Source organism: Varanus komodoensis, unplaced genomic scaffold (assembly GCF_004798865.1).
Source record: "Varanus komodoensis strain SLA01 unplaced genomic scaffold, ASM479886v1 scaffold44_3, whole genome shotgun sequence".
NCBI classification, from domain to species: Eukaryota; Metazoa; Chordata; class Lepidosauria; order Squamata; family Varanidae; genus Varanus; species Varanus komodoensis.
In genome coordinates this window covers 4,926,947-4,943,405 of record NW_025336010.1, presented here as the reverse complement: position 1 = coordinate 4,943,405, position 16,459 = coordinate 4,926,947, and the positions used below count along the sequence as shown (strand labels likewise).

Below are 16,459 nucleotides of genomic sequence, written 5' to 3'. Positions count from 1 at the left end.
CTGAACCCATCTTAACTACTCAACCTTGTTAACCATGAAAAAACCTTGAAAAGAACCCTTGGTTTGTTGTGACTTGTTCACCATGGTTATTTCAGCTGGATTCAGACAACATAACAACCCATGTTTTAATTACAATCCACCTTGCAACAATAACTCACACTCCAACACATGTCCAGGACTCCAGCTTTTGGAAGGACGACCACTTCAGCTAGAGGAGGACGAGAGAGGGTCGGCTTATGTGCTTCCGTTCCACCCCATGAAAAACCTCCACGGAGAAGTTTAGCTTAGCTAATTAGCTCTTTCCCGGCCGCGAGCACGCTTTGCTTTCTGCACACCAGGAGGCACATTTGGAAAGGCATGCCGACAAGGGTGCTCACCTCCCGGCCGACTGCCGAAGCAGATATAAAGAAGGAGCAACTCATGAAGGACACGTAGTTCTTGAGCGCCGGAGCAGAGGGAGCCGTTGCCTGGTAACCGTCGCCACTTGGGCGGGTTTGGGGGGGAGATCCCGTCGCTTGATATACACGCCACTGGCTTCTTCCCATGGAAAGAGGCTTCAGTCGCAAGGCGCAACATAAACTTCCGGCATTCATTTAAAAGCCACGCAGGCTACGATTGTCTGATAAACGTGTCTTGGGCCGGCGTTGTAGCCATGGAACGGTAAGAATTCTTGCTGGAACTGAGGCTGGCGCAGGTGCCAATACGGCCGCGTCGCCTTTCGTCCCGCTGCTCTCATATCTTTCCTCTACGTTCACCTCCTCCTCCTCCTCCTAGCGACTGACACCATAGTGATGCGTCGGACGTCACAAGGTTGGGAGGGGCGGAGGTGCAGCCGCTGCCGGATGTGGGAGAGTCATGAGCGCCTTCCTGCCCTGAGGCTGTTCGGCTGGCCGGAAGTGGGGCTGCCCGGTGAGTGTCAAGAAGGGTGCAGTTGGCTCGCAGCGCCTCGCAGGGGTAGGGTAAGCGAGAGTCCCCTCCTTCGCATAAACGGAGAGGGGAAGCGGCACAGCGCTCTTCTCGGGGGCTGGACAGAGGCGGCGGCGAAGAAGTGTCCTGCTTTCGTCGGGGGTGCGGTGGGTGGGGGTGAGGATTCTGTTCCGTAACGTCGCCACGGGGAGACTGGGGAAGAAAAGGGCTGATCACTTCTACAAGGTACCGATGATGTGCTGACGAGCCAAGAAGGCCATCTGTCCGTGCGGTTCCTGACACTGACGGCCCCAGGCCCCAGTAATAGTGGCATTTCTTTATGCAGCTCTGTCAGTGGACATGACGCCTTACAAAAAAGTAAGGGCATATTCCTGTGCGTGCTGAATCTGAGAAACAGTGCTTTGCTGTTTGGCGCTTGCAATCTGAAAAATGTACAGAGGGAGGCAACAGATGCAGGGAGAGGAAGTCTGGGGTGAAGAGTAGCAAGGGGTGAAGAATCTCTTCAGCTGCATGGAAACAGGCTGTGATATATATTTCCTCCCCTTCTGAGAGCTGCACTCACAATTGTGAAAGAAAGAATGAAGGGATTGTCTGTCTCTTTGCTTTACTGCTAGTTTTAGCAGGACGTTGCAATTGGGTGCAATTCCAAAAAACCACAAGTCACAGAAGAAAAGGCATTTTCCTCATTTACAGAGTACTATATAAAAAAAGAAGAGCTACTTTTTCTTCTTTTTGGTTGGCTTTTGTAGTAAGCACTGGTGGTGGGGCTGTAAAATACCATAGAAAAGGGAAAGGAAAGCCCAGCATAAGAAGCACCTTTCCATTTTCCAGGTTCTCTGGGTGATCTCCAAGAGTTGTGAAATGAAGGGTTCATTGGTGAAAATATGTCAAAATGTAATCAGAGAGAGGCAAAATTGTCAAGTACATGGTTTCTTGTATTTATTTATTATATCTGAATCCCACCTTTTCCTTTCAAGGAATTCAGGGTGGCTTACATAGTAATTCTTCTCTTCCTCTTGATCTTATCCTTACAATAACCACACTGTGAGATAGGTTGGACATGGCTACTGGTCATAAGGAATATTTTGAAGACATTTCCTCTGTAGGAAAGGAATGCCTAAAATACATATCTAATGGACAAACAAAATGCAAGATCTGGTTTTAAGAATGATATAGCAGTGTAAGTTGGATAGACAACTTGTGACCCTCCAGATGATGTCAGGCTGCAAGATGCCCAACTCGATTTAAATAATACTCCACTTAGTTGTAAAAAAAACCCCTGCACCATTGTTTAAGAATATACAAAGAAGCCTCAGTGAGAAACTTGATCTAAATCTGCCCCTTTTTAAATTTAAATTATGATTTAAATTTTGTTGATTCAAATTGGCCCATTCTGCAAAAAATGTTCAGAACCATTCTAACTGCTTCAATAGCAGCAACATCCATCTAGTCATTTAAGACTTTTTTGCCCTGGGTTTCAGCTGAAAAGGCTTCCAGAGCAGCTCAGATAAGATTAATAAAAACAAAACAATTCCTTCCTGTAGGCTTACAATCTAAAAATCATGACCCGAAAGGAAAGTGGTATTGAGGGAACAGAAAAACATGCAAACTTGGGCTGCAGTTCTTTATGTCATGTAATAATTCTTATAATGACCAGCTGGCCTGGAAACAGGGAAAGAGCAAATGAAATGGAATTAGTCCTTCCATAGAGCCAATGGAAGAGCTTTGCTCCCTTTCTGTCCATATGCTTCATCCTGATGGATTGGCTGCTGCTGGATGACAGCTGAGCCAAGAAGAGTCCAGTGGAGCTCATCTTTCAGCAGAGCTTCTGGAGTGGCTATTCATAAACAGTGAGGCTTCAGTGGTGGATATGAGGCTATTTTGGCCACACTGGACACTTCCACAGAATTTGCAGACAGAAGGTGCTGTGTGGACAGACAGAATTTGAGGATTCATGTGAAAAAAAAAGATCCTTGAAGTTAAAGAAACAGGAGCTTGCTGGTAAGGTGCCTGAAGGAAGGCGAACAGAATAAGGGGTAGACTTAGAAAGCAGGAGCCTAGAGGAAGGATGAGTAAAAAACAAAGCACTGAAAGAAAACAGTCCATTAAAAGGAAATGGGACTGGAGACATGTGGGAGATGAGTGGGTCAATTCTGGAGTAAGTAGGAAGGGGAGTTGTTGCCTTAGAAGTTTTGGGTCAGACCTCCCATCATCCCTCACTATTGGCTGTGTGGGCTAGGACTGATGATAGTAGTAGGCCAGAACATATGGAAACCTGCAACTTGAAATAAGCAGCCACCTGTGCAGCAGAGATCTGAAATAGCTAAAGAGGAATGCAAAAGAAAATCTGGAAAAGGAATCCTTATCCAGAACTTAGTGATGGATGCTTGGTAGTTGCTGGCAGGAAGGGAAAAGGGTGGTGAGGAATTCTGAAGCCTGCATAAATGTGAACCAAGGAGACAATAAGCCCCTTTCTACCCCCACAAAAAGTTGTATTGAGCTCTCTGATTGGGAACTCAATCTTGGAGAGGGGGAAATGGGGACTGGAAGGGGAAGACCTTGTACAGGGCAGAGTACAACATACCCTGTGTCCTCTGCTGCCTGCTTCCTTGCCCCTGCCCTACAAAGCATCCCCGCTAGGTTACCAAAGATGGCCATCTAGCAAAAATGAAAAGTAGGAGGAGCAAGGAGGTGACAATCACATCTGCTGCTACTTCTGTTCTCTGTTGAGTCATCATCAGCATCCCAAGTTCAGAGACTGACAGTTGTCTCAGTTGGATTGTGCGCTCAGTGTTCCTTAATAATTGATCATCTTTTCATCCTTGATAATGTTTCCCTGGCATACAATTAACATGTGGTGATGATGTTATTTACAGCTTTTAGAAAAGAAGAAGATGGAAAGTAATGCTGTTATTTTGGAATCAAAATCTTCACCAATCAACCTTCTGAATGAAATGCACCAGCTGCGTCTCCTAGGTCACCTTTGTGATGTGACTGTGAGTGTGGAATATCAGGGTGTCCGGGCAGAGTTTGTTGCGCATAAAGCTGTCCTGGCAGCAACAAGCAAGTTTTTTAAAGAAGTGTTTCTTAATGAAAAGGGCATGGATGGACCAAGAACAAATGTATTATTGAATGAAGTCCAGGTGGCAGACTTTGCGTCTTTTCTTGAGTTTGTCTATACTGCCAGGGTGGAGGTAGAAGAAGATCGGGTTCAGCGTATGCTGGAAATAGCTGAGAAGCTCAAGTGCTTAGATTTGTCAGAAACCTGTTTTCAACTAAAGAAGCAAATGCTCGAATCCGTGTTATTGGAGTTACAGAATTTTTCTGAATCACAGGATGCGGAAGAGGAAAGTGGAGCCCAGCCAAGTAGTTTACATGAGCCAAAGGCAGTCACTGAAACACAAGTTGACAACACAGATTACCTTGCAAAATCTCCTCTTGAAAGGCCCAGAGATGGAGATGATCTTGAAGCACCCACTGCTAAATTAAAGGAAAAGTTAGACAAAAAGAAAGAAGCCCTGAAGACACCCTGTGTCAAAATCCGGAGGGCCAGTGGAAGACTGGCAGGCAGGAAAGTCTTTGTGGAAATACCCAAGAAAAAGTACACAAGGCGCCTGAGAGAGCAGCAAAAGTATGCTGAGGCTGTTGCGGAAGAAGAGAGCAGGCTCTCCAAAGACCACAGCATGCCCGAGGAAGGCGAGAAGGAGGAGAAGGAGCAAGTGCCCAGCAGTGTGAAGCCTGAACACCAGGGGTGCGATGGCACAGGGGAACTGGGAGAAAACTTGATTAAAATGGAGGATGATAAAAAGAACCGTGGTGGCAACTTTACCTGCAGCACTTGTGCCCGAGAATTCCTGTATGAGAAGAGCTTTCTGAAGCACATAAAGCACAGCCATGGGATTGCAGCTGAAATTATTTATCGTTGTGAAACCTGCGGCCAGACTTTTGCCAACCGGTGCAACCTCAAAAGCCATCAGCGTCATGTTCACAGCAGTGAGCGCCACTTCCCATGTGAGCTCTGTGGCAAGAAGTTCAAGAGGAAGAAGGACGTCAAGCGGCACATTCTGCAGGTTCATGAGGGTGGTGGGGAGCGACATCACTGCCTACAGTGTGGAAAGGGTTTGAGCTCCAAAACGGCCTTGAGGCTTCACGAAAGGACACACACAGGCGACAAGCCTTATGGGTGCACAGAGTGCGAGGCTAAGTTTTCTCAGCCTTCGGCACTTAAAACACACATGAGGTATGAACAGACTTAACTGGCCTTATTAGCTAAATTTCTGGGCAAAAGGTAACTCCCCTCTATCCTAGGGCAGCTTGCCAGCAGTCAAATGGGCATAACAGGATTTGGAAAGTCTCTCATAATATTTCCAGTAATATGGATTCTTTGCTTTGGAGGAAAGAGGCTGATGCTGTCATGATCACACTCAAAATATGGGCTCAACATTTTATGTTATTCAAAAGAGTTTGGCATAAATTTAAAACTTTCTCAAGGAACCTGTAACATGAGAATCCTATTTAATACACTGGCATTTTAGAGTTTCGGAAATGTAGATTAAATAAATGTATAAAGGGCTTCAAACAGTTCAGTGAGGGTTCGATTTTTGCTATCTGGTTTGGTAAAATGCATTACAAGAGCCTTTAGAAATTCTACGAAATGTAAACATTCTAAAAATTCGCTATAAGATGGCTTGTTTTGAGAACAGATCTTGGATGAGCATAATGTTCTTTTATTTTTTGTAGAAGTAAAAAACAGGCCTGAAATCCAATTTGTGTAATTTTGTCTAAGAATTGCCTGGATACTACTTGGCTTGCTACCAGAGGCTCACAACATTATTGACTTTCTTAGACTTGGTTACATTATCCACTTTCCATACTTCGTATTTATGATGGGGAAATTTAGAAGTTTAGTCTTGTAAAGCTGTTTCTGAAAAATGTGGGCTGGACTGTCCCAGATTTTGAAATGTTGATCCCTAACCAGCTCAATTGTTTCTACACTAGCTGCTTTAACAGACCTGTACTGTTAGCTCTAGAATGGAATCACAATGCAGTGCGTTTGACTTAGAGAATAGTGGCCACTACTTCATTAATGGTTTGATTCCTGCTCCCAAAGGGATGGATGCAGATACTATTGCTAAAGCTCACCAAACTGCTACATGAAATCATGGTGTTGAATGTACCATGCTGAGCTCCTGGCATGATGAGGGCAATCTCTTCTGTGCAACGTCTCTTCAGCATGATGCATCATCATTGTGCCCTCTTGGCAAAGGCCACTAAAGAAGAGAGGCCTTACTCGGAATCCAGTGGCATTCCCATTCTTCCTTTAAAACAACCATGTGGGTGTGTTTGCATGTCATGCGAAGCCAGGCTGCAAATAAGTTGCATGGTGTGGATCAGGAAACAACCCACGGGCACTCACCATGGGGTATGCTTGCCCTCCTTCCCTGCTTGTCCTCCATCTAGATCCCTTGCCTCTTCCCCACTTCAATCACTATTCCTTTTTGTTTGCTGCCATTTGGGGGGTTGGCTGTTGGCACCTCAGAAAAATCACAGTTGGGGTGGTTTTTATATTTTCAGCCACTGAAAATTGCACAAATATGTTCATATTTTTATTATTTTTACTGCTTTTCCCTTCCCTGTACCCACAATGGGGACATTTGCCAAGGTTCAAACAATCATGCCAACCCATCATGGGTGAAAGAAACCTAAAGGAAGCCATGGCTTTTCAGGGTGACTTCTAATCCAAAAATTAACCCATTAATATATCCAGGTTCTCATGATATATTAATCCACTGTGCATTATGTCGTGCAAACCCAGTCATTGTGTTTGATAGCAAGGTTTCTGGGAAGAACTCAGCTGGGTTTCACTGCAAAAGCAGAAGAGTGGTGTGTGTGGAAGAGACATGCAGAGGAAGGGAGGAGGATGTCACTCGTACTAGGCTACAAGTGAAATGAGGCAAATAACAGGGTCCACTAATATCTGAACTGGGTTACTGGGTAAGAAAACGGCCAATGAAGGAACTTCGTTCTAAGACGCAGCAAGTATCACATACTTGCATTGGTACAAAAAGTAATCCCTTAGGTCATAGCAGAACTTTCAGGACAGGAGGCCAAGACTGCAAATAAAAAAAAAAATAAAGTGATTGAAAACACAACCACAAACAGGGTGATGCCATTATGGCACAACCACATGTGGCATGCTGTGTGGCAGTCTGGTTCAACAATCAGAGCTGGGGAATATCCAGTAGCCAGAGAGGGGATGAGTGGGGTGCATCCAAGCCCAGGAGGAGCTGGCCTTATTTTCATTGCCCTCCTAAACCCATGTGGTTTAGAAGGACATCCAAACCCAGCTGTTGGCTGCATAGTAGCATGGGTTGCGCTCTTCATCAGCAGGGCTTCTGCCTGATAGGTAGTTCAGTTCATGATTTTTCAGGAGGTATGCACAGTAGCTGGTTGGTTTTCTACCTCTTACGAAGCACAGATCAACAAGCATGGATTTGTGTTTTCTACTTTCAGATCCAGGGTTACGGAGAATATTAGAATCAGTTATATCTTCAAAAGCAACATATAACTTTCTAGTGGGAAAATGTTCCTTCAGAGAAAGTGTTCCCATTGCTTTCTCAGCTTTAACACTGCCTACCATGGAGCAGCATGGAAAGTACACACAGGGGAATGAGAAGCCAGTCCTTCTGTACGAGTCATCTTTCTTCTTCTAGGATAAGATAGGTGCAAACCAGCTCTAGAAAATAGAGGCATCCTTCGTATAAAACCCTGGAAAAAATCAGAAGGGCTTTGTGGAGCACCTAGGTGCCCTACGCTCATTACTTAGTTCAGATGCTTTGGCTGAAATCATCCTTGATTATTAGCTTCACTCAGTAATCATAATACTTTTAGTAGTGTGCTTTGGAAGACTTTGCCTGGTGTTTTTTGAGGGAGGACGATCTCTTGCCAAACTATTTGATACTCTGAAGAAGGCTGCCTCTTGTTTGTAGAGCCATTTTTGCTCAACCATTGAGAACAGGCCCAGTGGAAGAAATGATGTGCCAGTAACTACACAGCTTATGATTAATTTCAAATGTAGTGGGTTTTTTCTTATTTGAGAGAATAAAACCAAACTGTTATTGGTGCAATGGCTTCCCTCCAAGCACAATATTTCCCTTCATTTTTGGAAGCCAAAATATGGGAATGCCATAGAACCCTGCTGGATTTTTCTCTCCGAGGGAAAAAATCTCATATTACTGAAACTGTATTACTATTGTTGTTCATAATTTTCTGTTTGTTTTAAAGAAAACATTTGTGACATTTAATTTGTGATTATGCTAATTAATAGCTAATTCTTAACCAGTTTTGTTGTTGCTATTGTCCTATTCTTGTTTTATAGCACTGCTAGTTTTTTGCTCCTAGAGAATGAGACCAGGTGGGGGGAAATTATCGATGCTGAAGTTAAACATTTTATTAGATCACGTATAGGAGTATATTTCTTGCTTGGACTGATTTATGTATTTATTATTCAGGCTGGTTCTTATTAACTGAGTCTAACTCAGAATGTCTGGTTAATGTTAATTGTTACTTGGCCCTGGCATCCATCAAGACCAGTGTACCTGCAGAAGACTTCTGTGTGGTATCACCTGTTGCCCTGGGTGTTTCACACTCAGGTAGATGCAGTGCACTTCTTTTGGGGTTTCATTGAGATTTCCAGGTTATTGGAAGTGGAGGGATCCCATGGCTGGATTGAGAAGGACAAGAATAACCCCAGTTGATATAGTAGAATGTGGATCTCTGGTAACTGCTTAGAGAAGAGGAGGAGCAAGTGCTCTACCTGCCTTAATTTGTATTGTTTTTTTCATTTCAGAATCCACACTGGTGAAAAGCCTTTTGTTTGTAGTGATTGTGGGGCAAAATTCACACAGAATCACATGCTTATATATCATAAAAGATGTCACACAGGTATGGGTATCAACTTGCCTCTGTTACACTCTGGCTTTTTTCATGCACCAGTTTCCTTTAAATCTGTGCCTGTGTTGTCCCCAAAGAGCAAGGTGCAGTGAGTGCCTTTGTGTTGATTCTGGAATATTGTAGTCTGTGAACTCCCATCATCCTCCTATTGGCTATAGAAATTGTAGGCCAAAATGTAATATCTGTAATAGATGGTACAGCAGGTGTAGGTGACAAAAGCAAAAAGTAAAATAAAAATTAATACTTTTGCTATATAATGGCTGGCATGTTTGATTCTTCATTGGGAATGTGAGGTTTTCTCAAACAGAGTGAGTGTAGATTCAGTCAAGCCACACATTATTGTTACCCCTTGGAGAAGATGCTGGTTTTTTTCCTAACATCAATATTTGGTTGCACCTGCCTTCAGAAGAAAGACTTTACCATTAGTTACTTGGTCTTCAGTTAATTAAGGAAGACTACCCTGTAGTGAACAGTGGATCTTGAGGATGGTGTGTGGAAGGACTGACACTACTCTGTGACGTAAAGCCCTTGGTCCAGCTCTGAGCTGCACAATGGCATTATGCAATTCCATTATACTGTGAGTCGGTGTTGGTATGACATTCTGGATTAGTTTGCTTCCAGCAAAATCTGTGACCTTGTGTTGGTGCAGAAGGTTGCTGCAACCTCTCCCCTCCTCTCTGTCCTTCGACAACTGTTACTGGATCTGCAGCTCAGAGAATAAAACCAGAAATGCTGCAAAGGGAAATCTGCATGGCTGACGTGATTTCAGTGTTCTGAATCCCATCATGTTACTCCCACACCTGCTTGTTGTGCTTACAGTCAGTGGCTTAAAATAACCTTTTTCATTGTTCTCCTCCAATTCCTGTGTGGTATAGGGGAACGACCTTTCATGTGTGAAACATGTGGGAAGAGCTTTGCCTCTAAGGAGTATCTGAAACACCACAATCGCATCCACACTGGGTCCAAGCCGTTTAAATGTGAAGTTTGCTTCCGAACATTTGCACAGAGGAATTCGCTGTATCAGCACATCAAAGTTCATACAGGTAGGAAGTAAAAGGTCACACTTGATGTGGGGGAGGTCTGCCTTCAAACCTTCTCTGGGAAGACCTATTCTTAATATCTATGCTTACTGTTTATAAACCAAAATGTTTCAAAACCTTCAAATGTTACCTTCCCTGGTCATTCTGTTAGCAGTATTCAAAAACTGTGGCAAAAGCTGACCTGGAGAGAAAAGATTATAATCCTGAACATATCTCTGGTAAAACACAAGGCTCCTCAGTCATGCTTTGTGCAGGCTTCAGCAGACGGTTTTTGTCAGCTGCCTCATCTCCAAGAGACATAGCTGGCTTTTCCGTGTTTACAACCCTGCACATTTATCTAGCCTCTGGACTCTATCATCAGCTGATCTGTCCTTTTTCTCCTCAGTTAACTTGCCCTTCTGGTTCCTGCTTTTTTCCGTTTTCCCTGTTCACATGACTAATCTGTTTTGTCAGATTAGAACATGTACTTCCATGGCTCGGATTAGCAGGTCCCCAGTCTATGGGACTGTTCCTGCTTGTTCTTTGTCTACACAGAGATGCCACTAACCCCGGCATTTTAGCCTCCAGTTAGCAATAGATACTACAGTCTGCTGAGAAGTTTGTTCAGGTCCTGCATATACAGGCGTGCAGTTCCACGGTCACTTTGTGGTTATGAGAGCTGTCCACCATGCTTGGGAAACTTCCATGATTAGCTGCCTACGTTGGGAACTTGGACATGGGATTTAAAATCCTAGCTCACAGACTTGCTACCACTCTGCTGGGTCTCTCAGCATCAAATTGTATTACTGGAAGAAATGTGATTACATTAATACAGGGAATGGGAGGTGAGAAGATGATGGAATGGTTAAGGGAATTTTGCATCTTGCCAGTGGTACTAGATGAATATTTTCTTCTCTTGTCCTTCAGCTTTGAATGTGTACTTTTAGCTGCTCTAAAAATGGTAGTTCCTCCTTGGTTGTTTCTTCCACTGTGTTGTTCTTTTAGTTCTTCTTTTCTATTCCCAGCTTAAGCCTTTTGTTTGTGTTTTGCTTCTGCTTCCACTTTCCTCTTCACAAATGGAAAGTGGAAATTTCGCTTCTGCACAAATTGCTTATCACTGGCTACCACTTTCTCTTGGTTTTCAATTTAAGATTCTTTCACTTACCTTCAAACATATTCCTTTTCTAGCTCCTGCTTAACCTTCTTCTCTAATTTTTTTCTTCTATTTTCAGTTTTGGCATTCTTCAGGTTCATTGCTGTTAGACCTTGTATCCTCAAATTATGCTGTTTTCCTTTATTGTGATTTATGTTTTATTAGTTACCTATTGTTATTAAGTTAATTAAAAATATTATTTTTAAAACGTAGGTTGTAAGCCAATTGAACAGGTCTTGTAATTTGCGTAGAATATCTTGTGTTTTAGCCACTTCACAAATAATGCATAATACCTTTAACCACTTCAGGTGATATCAAACACCTCCTCAATGTGAGAAATGAGAAGAATGCAGTGCAGTATCAGTGATATACCAGATTTATATAGATAGATTTTGAAATGGGGGTGGGGAGTAAAATTGATCAGCAGTGCTTTCATAATGATCAGCCACCTCCGGTGATAAACTGACATTGCTCCATAGAAATCATAGGCCCTGTTCATATCAACTGAGTTTTGGATTATACAGACTACTTGTACTTTTCTTTATCCTAAGGTGTATTTGAGGCAAGCTCAGGATCTTGAAAATGTTCTCTAGTGAATTCTTGCTATCCTTGCCTACCTTCAAATAGTAATCCAGGGTTTCTGCAAGAATGCAGCTAAAATGCAATAGAAATTGTGTGCTTTGGGTTGCAGGTGAGCGTCCCTACTGTTGCGATCAGTGTGGCAAACAGTTTACTCAGCTCAATGCCCTGCAGCGCCACCATCGGATCCACACTGGGGAGAAGCCATTCATGTGCAATGCCTGTGGGCGAACGTTTACTGACAAATCTACTCTTCGGCGGCACACCTCGGTAAGGAAGGGAAGAGGTACCTCTCCTATGGGGAGCTATCTCATGTTACACTTTCTAGAAGTACATATTCATGATAAACTTAAGGAAAGGGGTGGGCAACTCAGTGTGAACTCCATGAGAGAGCTTAGCTGTCATCTGAAGAGTGACAGCAGAAGTGGAGCTTCTAATGAATGGCTCTTTTGTGTGTAAATCTTAACCAAGACTCTTTCCACTTCCCTGCATTGAAGAAGCCTTATGTAAGTGAATTGCTGGGTACATGATTAGAGATGCTACTAAAGCAGGGATTCCATGATTGCCATGGCAATTCAGTACACTGGAAGAGGGGTGATAGACCCCCAAGCTTGCCAGTCCCAACACTCTTTCCTCCTTTTGTTTATTTAATGGGACTTAATGTGATGCCCAGGTATACATCAGTTTTTCCTAGTGGTCGTCTCATGGGAACGTAATGCATAAAGCTATATAGCATGATTCTTGCAACCTGAAATCTCAAAAGTGATTAAAGGAAAAGCTATTCCTTGGTTTAAATGGGGAGAGTAATTTATTCATAAATTAAATGAGTAAAACTGCAAGCTTGTCTGACTTGCTTCTACTTTTGAGTTCAGCAGGTTTGACTCTTCCCCCCTCTCCTGGCTGCTCAGAATGAATTGTTTATATTTTAATGGCTTCAGCCATTTTTAAATGGGTTTTAATCTATCCAGGAGCAAGCTTAGGTTGCTGGACCTAGGTTCCTTTTTGCTTAATATAAATCTCAAAGGGGAACTGTCATTCATACTGTTTTATTTGATTTTATTTATTAATCTATACCTTACCAAAATGGGTTGCAAGGAGAGTAGTTAAGTGGCTAACTTCTTGAGTAATAAGCACCAAGTTAGTGGTCTGTGCACAGTGTTAACTAGCTGGATGAGAAGAGCACAATGCGCTCTGAAATACCATGAATGCCAATAGCGGATTTTGTATGTTTTTCCCACCCCCGCAGATTCATGATAAGAACACACCCTGGAAGTCATTTCTTGTAGTCGTTGAAGGAGCCTCTAAGAATGATGAAGATCATAAGACAGAACTTCCTGATGAAGAGTATGATGTGACTCGTTGCAAAATAACAGAGAAGCTGCTGTCGTTGTCTGAAAATGGACACTATCAAAGTCTGGCTCCTGTGCAGGGGAGCATAACTGCTCTGCATGAAAGTGGATCCCCCACAGTAACAGACTGCAAATCAGGGGGCACAGCAGGGTCCCAGGAAGTCCCCATAGCCACAGCTTTGCATGATCTCACTGTGTTGCACACCCAGACGGACTCGCTTCAGCCCTCACTTTCACACCTTGGTGAATATAGAATAGCATCATTGGCTGTGGAGGAAGTTCCATCGCAACAATAATCTGCTGAGTATTGTAGACTCTGAGAGCGCCCATGGACTGCACAGGAATAATGAATGCTCGCAGCTGGTGCTTCCAGTGTCCTCTCTTTCCCCTCAAACCTATATTTCTGGAGTTGTCTTAACTGAAGAATTCAGTTCTCATCCCATATTTTGAAGAGAAAACTACTCTTCACCCATGTCTCTGTAAGTTAAAGTGGGTTTCAGATTACACAGTCAGTTTAGGCGAAGATTCATCACTCTTTTAATCTCTCTTCCGTTCCCATGATATAATGTTTTATTTGGCTATTGATATTTTTCAGTGGCCCAATTTGAGAGTAATTCTGATTTTTTAAAATAATATTGAACTCTGCATTCTATGCAAATGAATAGGACACATAAGACAGTCTCTCTCTGGACCCAGCACTTAATGCAGTTTTAATGTAGGGCTGTTTGGAAAAGTGAGGAAAAATAAACCCTCATATTAAACAGGTAATAGGAAATGTGAAATATTTGACACACTTTTCTGAACAGAAAACTTTGGGAAATGTTTGTACAGCCACGGACTGGATCTAACTGGATCTATTCACTAGAGGGAAAAGTTCACTCTCAGCCTCCCTTCAGCCTTCCCACCCCAAATCTTCTGTGGGTTGACGTACTATCTGGAACAGATTTCAGAAAGGCTGCAGGGGGAGCAGGGAAAGGGAGGGGGAAAATCCCACTGTGTGAACAGCAGTTCCCCTCAGATGATATCAACTATCTTCCCAAAACACTAAAACGCATATAATCAATCTGCACTCTCAGTCTGAAGTAGGTTTCAGAGTAATTTAACTGGGTCAATATTTGTGGAAGGATTTCCTCAGCCTTTCCCTGTAGCCGGGCCTTCCAAGTACTTGGCACTCTTCAAGCTGGCTCAGCTCTTTTGCCCCTCCCTATCGTTTTGAATGCCCGTGCACACCTTCTGTCTCTGCCATAGGCATTCCTCTCCCCTTCATGCATTCCTTGCAGCGTGGCACTTATTCAGATGGTACTGTACTTCTAAATGGTTCATTCCCCAGGAAGCCTTAATATTCTTCCCATTTTCTACAGATCCCAGTGCCCACCTTTGGTCATTGTGTATTTGGCTGGGGGAGATAGTGTTCTCTAACCTGATATATTTCCTTGGCAGCATACCACTAGAATAGATCGCTCCAAAATACTGAATGTGGTTTTCTCAAATAAGATGGCACATCTTGCTCTAGGTAATTTATTGTAGTTTTTCCCTTCTCTCGCTTCTCTATTAGATCTGATAAAATGTTCTTGAATCTAGTTTCTGGCAATGGCCTGAAAAATCTGGGTAAATATTCTTGTTTTGTATTCACAAGTATTTATACCAAAGGCTGCACAAATTTATTGGAAGGTCAAGTTACAGCAAGAACCTACATTCTAAATTATGGCTGACATTCATTTGACAAGTCGAGTTCTTTAGGTCTCCAACTTAATTTTTTACAAAATGTAAGCATGAAATGTTTGTTCAGTGCAGCTTTAGTGCTGCTAGGTAGACCAAGGCAAAGCAGCTGCCAAAATTTGAGAAAACACAACTTGCTTTTAAAATGTGTTTTCCTCCTCATGGAAGTCATAGGGAAGGCTTACTTTGTTGCAGCCAGAAATGCATCAATATTGTGCCTTTTTATTTTTAAATTCAGGAAAAAGTGCCAAATTAAAATATGTATTTAAGTCTGACATTCAGCTGACTTCCAACAGGACATATTAATATAATTACTTGAGTATATCTTCCATGCCCACCAAGGTACCGACACCTCTCAAATGAAGCATTGCTCATAAGAGCTAATGGAATCTGTTTTCAGCTATGTTTCTTTTCATGAATGTTCAGCGTGTTTTAGTTTAGGAAGTTGTTACAGGACAGGGTTTTACAAAACAATTAGAATGTTAGTACTGCCTTTCAAACGCAAGGATACTGCTTGTCATACCTTTCTCCCTTTGTTCATACAGAGAAATTGCTTTTATGGCTTGATGTCGAGTTGTATCCAGCTGTGTCTTCACACCGAAAAAACAGACATGTTTGTTGGAAAGACTTCTTCCCTTCTCCAGATCTGCTGCATCTCCCTAGCCCCCCCCCCCCATCTGTAGCAAAAAATTGGGGGACCCTCCAGAGCAGATTTGGGGAAGCATGGCAGAAGGAAGCAAGCCTATTGCACAAGCATATATCTGCTCACATGATAATGGATGTCAACCGGTTCTTTATGCTTGTCTTTCACTGCCTTGGTCCTTTGAAGAGATGCTTGCAACAACTTAGCATAAGTTTTAACAGTGGCCTTTTCTGCTCTGGTTAACTTGTCCATTTGGCCCTGTACCCACTCACACCACCACTATATGGAAGCTTTTGACAGGATTGGTTGAGAGAGAACTTCCCTTGTGTTTAGGCAAAGTTACACTCTGGATTAAGCGTACCAGATTTAGCCTCCTCCAAAGCTTTCATTCATTTCTGTCTATTACATCAAGTTCAAAATCACATGGGGCAGGCAGGAAGGGATCTAGGCCAACTTTGATGCACCACAATGCCTAACATGATACTGCCCTGATATGTATTGAAAGGCAAAGCAATAAAAGGTCAGTCCAGGAATGTGTCAAATTTTTGTAAATCCCATAGTAACAGTTCGTTGCCATCTATTCCTTGTTCATTTAATCCACTAAAAGGGATATTCTTAGAAATACTCCCAAGAGGTTATATTTACATATTTATTTTGTAAGCCTTGTGCTCCTTTTCAACTGTTGAATTTTAATGACCAGTTGCAAAAAGTTTGTAGTAAATATTTAAATCCTTCTGTTAGTACCTATAGGTAAGGATCTTATTTTGTACTCTGAAGATGTGAAAGTGGGTTAACTTGTATGAATTGATAAGCCCCATTAAACAAAAGTTTAAATAGTGCCATCATTGTTTGTTCGTTTAAAACTTGTATGCCATCCCTTATGCATGCCATCTCGTTGTAAGTGATTTGCTTGGACAAAATATTGTTCACCTGAAAATACCACATTTCTTAGATTTTCCTAAGAAAATGAGACAGGGGTGTGTTAAAGCGAGAATGAATGTGGCTGTCTGCACATCACAACAGCTGATTATGGTTTAGTTTACCCGCAGGGGCTGTCATATCCTGTTGGTGTCCACAGGCACCATTTCTGCTTGGCACTTGCAGCTGCCTGGCTTGC

General features: G+C 42.7%; 1 protein-coding gene across 5 annotated transcripts; it reads left to right on the top strand.

Annotated features, from left to right (window-relative positions):
• The first annotated feature begins 865 nt into the window (after positions 1 to 865).
• GZF1 (GDNF inducible zinc finger protein 1) lies at positions 866 to 16,181 on the top strand. 5 transcript variants are annotated; one of them, XR_006416097.1, is made up of 7 exons: positions 1,071 to 1,284; positions 3,804 to 5,167; positions 8,777 to 8,871; positions 9,756 to 9,923; positions 11,744 to 11,901; positions 12,878 to 13,459; positions 15,245 to 16,181. XR_006416097.1 is itself a non-coding variant. In XM_044444295.1 (6 exons), exons 2-6 carry the CDS (start codon positions 3,822 to 3,824, stop codon positions 13,274 to 13,276), a joined length of 2,166 nt encoding a protein of 721 aa, XP_044300230.1. In that variant the 5' UTR covers positions 866 to 909; positions 3,804 to 3,821; the 3' UTR covers positions 13,277 to 16,181. The 5 variants fall into 5 exon arrangements, 2 of the variants coding, with proteins under 2 accessions (XP_044300230.1, XP_044300229.1); XR_006416096.1 differs by having other exon boundaries at positions 14,421 to 16,181; XR_006416095.1 differs by having other exon boundaries at positions 12,878 to 14,493.
• The last annotated feature ends 278 nt before the right edge of the window (positions 16,182 to 16,459 follow it).

Bases quoted from the DNA above. Each gene is read 5' to 3' on its own strand.
- GZF1 (XM_044444294.1), top strand. The intron at 5,168-8,776 runs GTATGAACAGAC...TTTTCATTTCAG, and splicing joins GCACTTAAAACACACATGAG to AATCCACACTGGTGAAAAGC. The intron at 11,902-12,877 runs GTAAGGAAGGGA...CCACCCCCGCAG, and splicing joins CTCTTCGGCGGCACACCTCG to ATTCATGATAAGAACACACC.